The sequence below is a fragment of the Poeciliopsis prolifica genome, unplaced genomic scaffold (genome assembly GCF_027474105.1).
Source record: "Poeciliopsis prolifica strain line A6 unplaced genomic scaffold, Auburn_PproV2 SCAFFOLD017, whole genome shotgun sequence".
NCBI lineage: Eukaryota > Metazoa > Chordata > Actinopteri > Cyprinodontiformes > Poeciliidae > Poeciliopsis > Poeciliopsis prolifica.
The window spans coordinates 10,280,598-10,293,148 of record NW_026562392.1 but is presented as its reverse complement, the minus strand read 5'-3'; the positions used below and the strand labels follow the sequence as shown (position 1 = coordinate 10,293,148).

The 12,551-nt window shown below is 38.7% G+C and overlaps 1 protein-coding gene across 1 annotated transcript; it reads left to right on the top strand.

Annotated features, from left to right (window-relative positions):
• The first annotated feature begins 518 nt into the window (after positions 1-518).
• On the top strand, positions 519-5,952 carry rcc1 (regulator of chromosome condensation 1). Its single transcript, XM_055041759.1, has 10 exons — positions 519-591; positions 1,442-1,538; positions 2,072-2,265; positions 2,360-2,539; positions 3,039-3,135; positions 3,241-3,363; positions 3,471-3,611; positions 3,777-3,896; positions 4,020-4,172; positions 5,233-5,952. The coding sequence occupies exons 2-10, from the start codon at positions 1,460-1,462 to the stop codon at positions 5,406-5,408; spliced, it is 1,263 nt and encodes a 420-aa protein (XP_054897734.1). The 5' UTR covers positions 519-591; positions 1,442-1,459; the 3' UTR covers positions 5,409-5,952.
• The last annotated feature ends 6,599 nt before the right edge of the window (positions 5,953-12,551 follow it).

The window sequence follows — 12,551 nt, the reverse complement described above, 5'->3', positions numbered from 1 at the left end:
TTGTTTTTGAGTAGTAGGGCACGTTTCATGCTTACTGCTTATCTGAAGAGCAAAGAGAAATAGTATTACATCTTTTATTATTATTATTATTATTATTATTATTATTTTACATTGGATTTGGTTAGTTTGCATAGGGGTTTTTTCTCTCATATCTTCTACTCAAAACTGCGTTTTGTATTTACGGTCCTTGCTGCCCACTGTGGGACAGTAAATTATATTCTATTAAGTATTTGTGTGATGTTATAATTTGTTTGGACGACTCGCTATCTGGAGATGTTAAATTAAACACCTTGTTCCCACGACTTATTTTCTTTCTCCCATGTCACCAGACGGGTTCTGTATAATTGTGACAAAAATTTAAAATAAAAGACATAAGTAGACAAGCAGCGTCTTCATGTCACTGCAACTATTATGAAAGTAGAGACTCGGTGTTTGTGCAGCAAGTTCAATTCGTCACTGTCTCTTTAAGAAAACGTGCTCTCTCAAGGTTCCAAAGAACGTGACGTCTTACGTACATCTCGCGTGTGGAAACCGGGAACAGGCTGTGAACGTTCACCTCTGCCCAAAGTACAAACTGTTGCGAGTTTTAAGGTTAGTAAAATATTTACCCAGTTTTTGTGATGATATAGCTAACAACAGACAAATAAGTCAGTCGTTACCGATGCGCGCACTTGTAAGTTACCGTAGTTTGTAACCGTTGTTCATTCATTACCAAGTGTGAGTGACGCTAACGGTTAGCTAGCTTGCGTTGGCTTCTGAAGACTCAACCCAGCTTCATATTTATTTGTAAGCGAATGTCTCACTTTTACATTGAACCATTAACGACTGCTCCATTTTTTACTTTAACAGGCGCAATCTCAATATACACATCGTATATATTTATTGTTAGGAGACACATTTATGTAAGGCTAACTATAGCACACATGTGGAAAGTGTTGGGTCACGCAACTGAATTTAAACTGTCCGGGTTTGCTAAACGGCAACATAGACTGGCCAATGGTCATTCATGTATGCACGTCATTTTTTGTGTGGATGTAATAAAACCCAGGAGAGAGTTGCACTATAGTGGCTCACCGTGCATGCTCACGTTGAACGTCGCTTTCCGTCTGGTAGCAGAGGTGGAGAAAGTACAGCTGTTTCCAGTGTAAAACGATCCCTTCACAGCTGCTAAAACCCATCAGCCACCGGTCAATGAAATAAAGACTGCTTGTGCTATTGTCAGTCATCAGGTCATGTCCTACCACACGTCTCATTAAGTCATAAACTTTTGAGCATTATAGGTGATTAAAAACATTATATTGCTGTTGTTCAGACCAAGCAGACTTCTGTCTCACGCAACCTTCCCTTTAAAACATGGTTTTATGAAACGAATGATTTTTGTCTGAAATTACAATGAAAATCCCGTCCAATGCTGTTTTCACTGTACCACTGTTTTCTGCAGTGTGAATGCATTGCTGCCATGCCTGCCAAAAAGTCAGCCAACAAGAGGAAGACTGTAGCCAGTAGTGAAGATGTGGAACAGGCCAAGAAAATAAAAGGTAAGTCTTAAGCTTCAAAACTATTCTGGTTTCCTGTGAGTTTTTAGAAAAGGTGGGAAATTACCACAAGACTACATTCAAGCATGCATTGTATTTTGTATTTCCTGCTAAATTTTTCAGGGTTATAACATATAAAATGTCAGGAGGCCGCCAAGGGTGAAATTAGGTGCCTTTGACATTTTTATACATTATGTCACACTCCCTGATACAACCTGTGTCTGTAGAATTACTGAGTCAAAAGCGTTTTTTTTTTTTCATTACTTCAAGAAAAACATCCTTTTCGACCATACAAAATATATTTTCTTTTGTTACTCTGCAAACTATTTTTTGTTCATTTGAGTTATTTGCAAAACAATTTAAAATGTGTACTACTACTACTAACAACTGGGTGTTGGTATTTATTTCAGTATCGTTTCTCTTAAGCAACATCTTCTAGCAAAGCTACCCAGTCTATTGTGATGTCTGAGTCCATTTTTTTATAAGGAAATTAATAATGGTTTATAATTCAGTTCATGTCTTTGTATTTGTGTTAGTTGTGGTTTCACACAGGAGTCACTGTAAAGAGGTGGGCCAGGTTCTGGTTTTGGGCCAAGGTGATGTTGGACAGCTGGGCTTAGGTGAGAACATCACCGAGAGGAAGAAGCCAGCCCTGCTGTCTCTACCAGAGGAGATAGTGCAGGTGGTGGCTGGAGGCATGCACACAGTGTGTCTGGGTGAAACTGGTCATGTAAGTCAACTTTTGTCTGTTTCTGTAAGAGGAAGAATTAAAAAGTCTGAATTTGTCAAGTGAGGAGTTTTGTGATTTTTTGGGCTGTTTTTAGGTCTATACGTTTGGCTGTAATGATGAGGGAGCTCTGGGTCGGGATACGTCAGAGGAAGGGTCCGAAACGGTTCCTGGGAAGATGATGCTGAATGAGAAGGTGGTCCAGGTGTCTGCAGGGGACAGCCACACTGCTGCGCTCACAGAGGATGGATCGGTGTACATCTGCGGCTCATTCAGGGTTCATCTTTTAATATTTTCTGCTTAGATCAACTTCTCATATAGTTGGACATCTTTGTGTATTACAAGTTTCCTCCTTGCATGAAATCACAAGTCAAAATATATCGCAGTGGAAACATAATCAAAATTTGTGTGATAGACGGCAGCATTAGATAAAAACAATGGGAGTTTTCATGTTCTGCTTGTTTGACCTTTTTGACAATGAGATAAAGGTAAAGGTGCTTAATTTTTGTGGATCATTTGATTATTAGTAACTAATTCATAGCTTAAAAAATGCTTAATCAGCTTGTTAATATTTGACATAAACCATTTTAAGAAGTATCTCTGTGTTGCTAAATTTCAATGTCAACATTTTTTTTTCAACATTTTTTTGTCCGCTCTCGTTTGTAGCCCATCTTTTAGGTTGTATTTTTTTTTGCTTCTGCTTTTCTATTTTTTTGTCCTGCTATGTTTTTTGAAAAGTGCCTAATTTGTGTGGGTTTGATCCATTTCATTTCCAGGACAACAATGGTGTTATTGGTCTCCTGGAGCCCATGAAATCATGTCCTCTTCCTGTGAAAATTCCCCTCACAGAACCTGTTATGAAAATTGCCTCAGGTGTGAAATATTTTTGCTTCATTGTCAAGTTCTTTTATGCTTTCTCTGTGTTAGAAAGCAGGTATTTGTTTCTTTTTTTTTAATTGAATGTGTGTGCATTAATAGGTAACGATCACATAGTGTTGCTGACGCTGGATGGAAACCTTTACACGTCGGGCACAGCGGAGCAGGGGCAGCTGGGGAGAGTACCAGAACATTTTTCAAACAGAGGAGGCAGGAAAGGCCTTGGTGGGTAACTTCATGTCCTCTACTGGTTTAAAAAAATGATCAATGGCAAAAATCTTTGTATGTTTTTCAAATTTTTTATTTTTGTGGACTTTGTTTCGGCCTTTTAGAACGACTGCTGGTCCCGCAGATGGTGAAACTTCATAGGAAAGTTTGCTTCACAGATGCCTTCTGTGGAGCATATTTTACCTTTGCTGTTTCTAAAGAAGGATACATTTATGGATTTGGCCTCTCAAACTACCATCAGCTGGGTAAGAGCGGCTATTGGCTCGATATTTGGAGTGATTATCAATCTATTAATGCTGGCCTCATTTCTTTCCATTCATCTGTCTGCGCCGCTTGTTGAGTTGATTCAGTTTGGCAGTAAAAGGTGTTGGTACATGTCTCCATTATAAATCTGTATGTTTTCTGTCCAGGCACTAAAAACACCTCGATGTGTTTTGCCCCAGTAAAACTAACATGCTTCAGGAACTCCACCACTGCCTGGGTGGATTTCTCTGGAGGACAACATCACACTCTCTGCCTCGATGCTGAAGGTTGGCAGACCACACATGACTGTCTATGAATACCTTTTATATGTAGAGACAGAGACAGTATTAATGTTAAATAAAATAGAAATGAGAGGCAAACCAGATCTTTTATGCCCTTTGTGCTTTAAGGACAGGTTTACAGTCTGGGCAGAGCCGAGTACGGCCGCCTTGGTCTTGGTGAAGGAGCTGAAGAGAAGAGTGAGCCGACTCCTGTGGAGGGGATAGAACTGGCGAAAGGAGTGTCATGTGGAGCTTCAGTCAGCTACGCAGTTACCAGAGAAGGTGAGAAACAATCTGGATTTGGTCTCTGAGTTTCACTGGAGTATTTGGTTTAAAGTTTCCTGAATCAAATTTATATTAACAAATACAGCTTCAGGTTTTTCCTTGATGTCTGATCTAATAAGAACAAAGATTAGCCGCAGCAGAAAGGTTCAGCATGTAGAATAAACATGAAGAAACAGTTCAGGATCCAACAGAAAATGAAAGCAATATAAATAAGATTATCCTAATCAAGTCACAACTATAATCAGATTTTTCGTCACTAAAGTGCATTTATTTTTGTACATTTCAGCATTTCCGGTCACCAGCTGTTGTAGCCTTTCTGAATAGCAATAGGCAAATATGGAAGTATAGTTTAATTATGTCATTTTTCTGTATTTATCATGAAAACAAGACTGGCAAGTAAAGGTATTTTAAAAATCAGTCATAGACAGTTTGTATCCTTCACAAAAGCAACTCTTCCAGGTTTGTTTCCAGCTTCTAGTTGCTGTCAGACTTTTAAAACAAAACTTCACAGATTGTGTTGGTATGACATTACATTACTCAACAGCTGCAGTGTTTTTGTGCTTCTTGTCTCCTACCTTGATATTTCTTTGTGTTTGTGAGCTTTATATTCTAGTTTAATCTGTCATTTTGTTCTGCTTTAGTCCTTGACGCTGTGTTAAATAATTGTAGTAATTGTATAATTGTTTTCAATTTTTCAAAAGTTACTTAAACGTCTCTGTGGAAGTCGATTTCCAGGCTGTTCAACTTTGTTTAAATAAACCAGTAGATCCTCTGCAGTGCTGCTTTGTTTTCCTGAGATGAGAGTAAACAATAGAGAGTGAAACAAAATCAATATTTTTCTGAACTGTAAAATCATCTAACATAAATGTGTCAAACAAGGAATTCTGGCCTAAAGAATTCTTTGTTTAAAACTTAAATTGTGGTCAAATGTAGTTTTGTTGCACTTTTAAAAATTGATGAGCAGATTTTATTCTTTGCTTGACTTCATGTTAAAATTTTCTAGTTGAGTTCTCACTACTTGTTTTGTTCTCCGCTCTCAAACACACACTCACTTTAGGATCTGTGTATGCCTGGGGCATGGGAACCAACCTGCAGCTCGGCACAGGAGAGGAGGAAGACGAGTGGAGCCCAGTGAAGATGACAGGAAAGCAGTTGGAGAATCGTGAAGTCCTCCTTGCCTCCAGTGGAGGGCAGCATACGGCCCTTCTGGTTAAAGACAAACAGGAGAGCTGATGTTCCTCTGACACCATGATGGGGATAGTTTTGGTAATTATTGCAGTGGGGGGCCATGTTCAGGATGATCAGATTGAATAGAGTTTTTTCGGCTGTCCGTGCTGAGGGAGAGCGGCGGCCAGGATGCAGAGGAGGTGAGGCCTGGCTTTTTAGCAGAACTGCTTTGTTCTTAATGTGGGTGACATGTTCATATGACTTACATGGTAGATCATGTAAAATGAGAGACTATTTTTAAATTTTTTTTTGTTTGTTTGTTTTTTTTGTTTTTCATTTAGTCATTCTGTATGAAAGTGTTTAGTGCATTGATAAAAGCAACTGTTCGACAAGGAAGTGTGAAGCTGTTTGACATTTCTAAAGGCTAGTCTTTTAAAGTATTTTCCTTAAGCAATAATCCGGTTTAGACGGGACATTCATGTTCAAGATGTGTAACTACTGTTCGTTTTTATTCAGTGCACACACACGCAAACACACACAATTGTTGTGACTGTTTGAAAATGTAATAACATTCTGGGTCCTGCAAAAAATAAAGGTGATTATTTTTTAAGATGTGTTTTTGACATGCAGCAAGTTATTTTTTCATTAAGCCACTCTGTAAATTACACATACCAGTACTTCATATTTTAAAGTTGTGGCTTCAAGTTTTAGGACTTCAATAAATTGCTTTTAGCCTCAAAGAGATTCTTCTTTATGTTGTAAGCAAAGTAATAAAATTCCACTTTAAATAGAAAGTGGAGCTCTTCAACCACACTTACCAAAAGCTCAATCTGAATTTTATTTAAAAAATGTGAGCAAAATGACCAAAACTGCAAATGGATGAAATGGTTGGTACTTTCCTGTGGATCTGGTTGCATTTCATTATGAGGGCAGCACTACCAATGTGCTTTGGCCAGAAACTACACAAGGTATTCACAACAGTTATAGAAAGAAGATGGAAAATGTTTGCAGGGCACAACAGTCACAGAAATGAGAAGATTAGAGTAGATGTCCACAGCACTCAGAGCCATAACAGCAAATATCACCCAGACTTTCCCAGCCACTGATTTGAGTTTACTGGCTTAACTAAAGTGAAAAGGCGAGTCATCGAACTACAGAGTCTGATGACTAGTTTGCCATCGCCACAGATGTGACTTGGGAGACAAAAACTCAGGCTTGAGGGGAAGTTCAAACTCGAGAGATGAGAGATCCATCTGTCACTGTATCCTCCATCCCTCAAAGGGGCTTTGGGGAAAAGAAAAGTGTGCATGAAGAGCCAGAGATCAAATTGACATTGTTAGAGCTGCGGAAAGAGCTGAAGGATTAATTTGCTATAATATTGAAACGGACAGCACTGACAATAATCTGCTTGATGGCACATTGAGGCTTATTAGTTGTGTTTTTACTCTGAATGCTTTGGAGTGATTCTTATTAAAGGTTAATTGTAACACTAGGTGGATAAATGGGATAAAGAGTGACAGAAAAGATGACAGCAGTGAGTGGGAGGAAGAGGAGCAGGGATAAAAGGGGGAGGATGATAAAAAATTGTTATGATGGATGAACTAGTTACAAGTTAATTTTGCAGCAGTTTGGAAAATTTGCTTGAAAGGCGGAGTGATCACAGAACATTTCTGAATTTTCTATCATAACCACGCTGATTAAAAATGCATGTAGCCTTATTCAGGCAGGTCAACACCACTCAGCATCACCCGAGATTCAACTAAAAGATTTAAAGCCCTAAACACAGCTGTCAGTGCATCAGTTTAGCAATCAGGCAAATGACACACAGGATACCACCGATAACATATAGAGGAACGGCCGCAGCTTTATGAAAGCAAAAACGATGGGAGATCCCTGAACATAACTGATCATCCCGATCGTAATGGACCAGCAGTTCACTCTGACCCAACAGAGTGAACTGCTGGTTCTTAAAAACGAATTGTAAATAGAATATTTAGATCCCTTATTTTTTATTAACAACCCCTTTTTTTCTAAACCTTCCACATGCGCTTCAATTTTCTGTTAGAATACGCCTACATCACTGCTTTCCAGGGCCATTACTGTCAGCTGGACACTGTCCTGTTGAGCCTCTAAAGAGAAATATGTAAATCGGGTTCCCTGAATGCTCAGGAGTTTGCATCTCATTCACTTTATGCCAATCATGAATGCAAATAGCCACATTCCAGACAAACGCAGTCATGAATTTAAATGAACAGAGAGGATGTAAATGATGCCACATTCACCTGTGTTTGATTTGTGAAGCTGAGATGCGTGTGTCGTCATTGGTCTCATCTTCCTCTCATCTGACCAAATGGACTGAGGATTCTCTGTTGGACTGGAGTTATTGTGGGAAAAGGCTGTTAATGTAGAATTTATAAGCACTTGGCTGGTCTAAGTGCATCACTTGTTTTGTTGCATGTTCTCTGATTTGGAAAAAATGTCAGAAATTATAAGAGGTCAGATTGCATCAAATGTCTTAATGTTTGCACTGTCTGAGTTTTAACAAGATTGTATTGATTTCTGATGCTTCGCTTCCTTGCATGAAACATGCTGTAATCTCCGCTTTATATGGATTGTTTAAAGACCTTAACCAACTCTTAAAACACATCTCACATGATTTCTGCAAATATTTTTACTGCAAGGTTTTCTTTTTGGAATGCAATTTTAGTCAATTAACTTTCAGTTTGAACGGCAGAACATTTAAATTTTTTCCCCCCAGAGCTGAAAGTAAAAGCCTTTTTTAAAAACACAGGTTTTGACCAATTTAAGCTGTGAAGGTTAACGGGTGTCAAGGAATGATTTCATAAGCTTTGAAAAAGCAGAAACATTCAGTGATGGATAATGGTGGAAAAAAAAAAGAGAAAAAGACTCAAAATTTCCCAGCACAAAGACAGACATTTGTGCTGAATGGAAGCAATGGAATCCTGTGATTAGTTCCTTTCATTCACACACACTGAAAGTGGATTTGTCATCACAAGTGTGGGCTCTAATCTTCTTCTTGTTAAGCTAATCGCAGGAGAGACCAAGACGTCTCCGGCGCCTGCACTGCTGCTCCTTCGCTCCTAATGACAGACAAAGCCACATTAATCACAGCAGCAGCTGATCCATTACGGGATGTGACTCCAGGCTGCAGGTGTGGAGCGTCCTCTTCACACCGTATGCGTGTGCATTCACCATGTGTTCAATAAAATAGTGCAATATTGCACCTGTTCCCATCACTTTGCAGTTCTTTGTGTGTAACTTGGCAGCTCTTGAATTGCGCGGCTGGTTTCTTATTTAACATGTCATTAAGAATTAGACTGAATGCAGTGTCTTAAGGAGGTTTCAATTAAGAAACCCAGGATTATTTCATAGAATAAATCATTTGGACAATGTATTTGGTATTGAGAGGCTTGGACCACAATGACAACCCTTCACGTATTTTATTGGATTTAATGGATTTGGAACATAAAAACAAAGAGAAACGTGATTGTAAAGTGAAAGGGAAAGAGTGCATGGTTTTCAATGTTTTTCTACGTGTGAAAATCTAAAATGCAAGGCATGCATTTTCAATCCTGCCCACTTACTCTGATACCCCTACATAAAATACAGCGTGACCAGTTTCCTTCAAAAATTACCTATTAATTAGAAAAAGAGGGAAAGATGGAAAGCAGGTATCTCTATATATTCAGTTACACCTGGATTTTTTCAGGTATTGTAAGTTTCCACCAGCATTGCACATCTCGGGATGGATATTTTTCTGGCAATTGTTCCCTGCAAAATAGCTCAAGATTAGTGAGATTGACTGGAGAACATTTATAGGCATCAAATTTTGCCCTAAAGTCGCATTTGAATTTGACTGGGCCATTCTATATGCTCTGATCTCAAGTCTTTACTAGCTATCGACGTTTTCTTTTTAAATGTATGTTTCCTTTAATGCCTTTGCTGCAGAAAAGCTTCTTCCTGGGATTTATTTACAGGTATTAGCACACAGGGGGCTTAATGAAAATTTTACTCTAAGACAATTCGTCACTCTTTTGGAGTTCATAGAATCATTCTTTTGTTCCACTTTACAACTTTGCTCTACTTTTTGTCAGTCTATCTGCCTGTTTGAGGTTGTAAAGCGACAACATGTAGAAAGCTAAAACAGTATGAATAGGTTTGCTAAGATTATATACGTTCTGTGTGATACTTAAGTCACAGAGAAATACAAAAGGTTGACAACAGTCTGGCACCATCCCTGCTGCCCCTAAACCACTTGTTGAGCCACTCCTCGTTTTTTTGTCACTGCTGTGATGAAATGGCCGATAGCGCGGGTGTGAGTGAGTGTTTATGTTTGTACGAGCAAACATTTAACCCACGCGTCTTTTTTTCATCAACCACTCCTGACAGTGCGTTGTTTTCCGGCTTTTACTTTGCAGGTGGGAATACAACGCAGGATCCGTGGGCTCATTTGTTGGCCAAGGGCCCTTTACAGACCGCCGGGTTTTTAATTGTTTATAGAGTCACGCTTCCTGTCTGACAAAAACAAACAGCTGCCTGTCAGTACATTGAAGCAGCAAATGCCACTGCTGGTCACTGATGCATTAGTCAGTATCTGATGTACCAAACGACATAAATACTCTAATGTTATTGTCTTTGTCTGAGAAAACGTGCGAGCAGAAAACAAACAGGGATCATTTGCAAATAAATATCTCTTTTGTTGTTAAACTGCGGGTCTTCCACTGCCTGCAGACTGCTCCTGTAATTACTGGTGATTTGCCTGATAGATTGGGTCGCTCATCCCGTGGGCTGAAGGTTCCCCTGGAGGCCACGGTAGTGCAGCGGCAGCCGTGAAAGAAGGACGTGGTGTGACTCATCCCTCTGATGGACCTCTGTGTCTCTTTCATATTGACTGGGTGATAATTAGCCTCAGAGGTCCATGACGGGCAGGTTGGAATAAAAACCATTTCTTTTGATCCAACTGCTGAGCGACAGTCTGAGTTATGATTCGGTGAAAAGATTTGCCAGGGGGAGACTCTCTGGGAGAGAATGGAAATTACCAGCAGCTGAAGTGGTGGGTGGTCATAAATGGAGAGGCACTTTTTTTAAAAATTATAATTTCATATGCACTTCCAATCAGTTTTGAATTAATGATTTATAAAAGTGCTCAAATTAAGAAGAAGGAATAATGCAACACATGCAGACAAATCAACACATCAGAACATCATCAGAAAGTTAATTTAATTCATTTCAAAACAGAAACTTGATGCTGTTAAATTGTTTATTCTTTAAATTAGGACTTTATGTACACTCTTATTTTTCGTTTTTATGTTTTTCACCTCTGTCTGAATTTGCATGCTCCCATCAGCCGTCACTTTACTGCTGGTACACCAGACAGTAAAGGTTATCTCCATTCTAGTCTTCTCCAGTCCATTTCTACATTAAAATCTATTTTATCTTAAATGATATTGTAATTTTTAGACAAACCCAAATTAGAATTTTTATTAGACACAGACATCAAAGTAACTCTGTGCATAACTTTGTGCGTTTGAATCCCTGAACTAAGTCAGTGATATTCTCATCTGCCCAGATAAAGCTGTAATTGCCACATAATTTTGTCTGAGTGCCAGCCTCAGTCGATGTAGTCAGAGATCACTGGGCTTTAGTCCAGAAACAGGCTAAACATCTTGTCAAATCTACCCACCATTTTCTATTTTTAAAAATTATCTCTGTGGTTTAGAGACAAGCATTTAAGTTTTTAAGTCTTAACAGATTTTCCACACTTTCTCATTTACTCAATGATCCAACTAAAGGTCCTAATAAAGCTGTCACCTTCCGTTGTGAGGAATAACAAAGTGTATTCTGCTGGTAGTGAATCACAACGACAGTTAAAGGGTTGAGTTCCAACTTCTGTTTTGTCAGCAAAGTAAAATATATTGGTCAAGCTTCACTTCCTTACGAATCTCTCATTTCCAAGCAGCCTGCTTCGACTGCTAGCAGATGGCATGCATATTCAGCATCCAGTCTCGGCTCTCCTGCAATAAAAATTGATGCTTCGCAGCTTTTTGTTTTTCAGCTTTCCAGTCAACATTTCAAGCGAGGCTCGATGATCTGATCCTTCATTTTGCAAGCATCTGCTGCAGAGAGCACCAAGCCCACATCAGTGAATCAAATAATCGTAATGTCTCTTCTGGCGAATATTAAGTTCTGGGTGAAATAGCACTTACTCAGCAGTTCTCGTCAGTGTTACATGAATTGCTCAATTTCAATATGCCACTATGTCCACTGTGGTTTGTAAGCCTGCATCTGTTACATCTTCGAAATTGCATGCTAACGATGATGAATGCTTCCATTAAATTCCCTCTGTTATTATTTTATCTTTATGTGAGAAAATGGTTATGCCGTTATTTGTTGTTTTTCCCCCGTCAATTCCCAGTTAGTCTGTAATGTTAAAATTTAAGCTGGGAAGAAAATCAAAAAGATCTGATTAAAGTTGTTTTTTCATTTCACATCTGAGTCAGAAACACTGATAGTTTTATGTCTAATTCCTTTACCTCTCTAAAGACCAAAATTGAACTTATCAGCCAAGATGTAGAACAGAAATCAACGATCACTGTGAAGCATGGTGGTGGCAGCATTATGGGAAAGTATGTGGGGAAGGTTTTCTTCAATAGGAGGAGCTGGTCAGAGTTAAAACGATACAAGACATCCTGAAACAGTTTATCATGTTTTTCTTTTGGAGTTCAAAAATCTCACTAGCAACACAGCCTGATGCAGTCATGTTTTATTTATTCACTCACATTTGCAGACTTCAAATATTAGCTTCAACTGTAACCAGGTGCCACAAGTCGACTGTATGCTGACTCAAATAATGATCAACAACATATTCTACCAATTACACAAGAAGCTCACACATCTCACTTCTGTTAACAGCATAATAAGACATAAATGTCACGGAAAAGGAAGTGCAGGATTTAACTACTGTCAATCAGCACTTCAAAATAAAACACACCAGAAAGAAACTACAGCAGTTTTTCCAGCAACGATAAAAGCAGTAAATATAGTATTTGTATAATTTAGCATGTGTGTGAACATCTGCAGAAATCTTAAAAACTAAAAATTGTTTTTCTCTTTAGAAGAATTTATCATTTTAGAAACAAAACAAATCAAGAGAAAAAAGTAATAACATCTTCACCGTTCTTACTGATG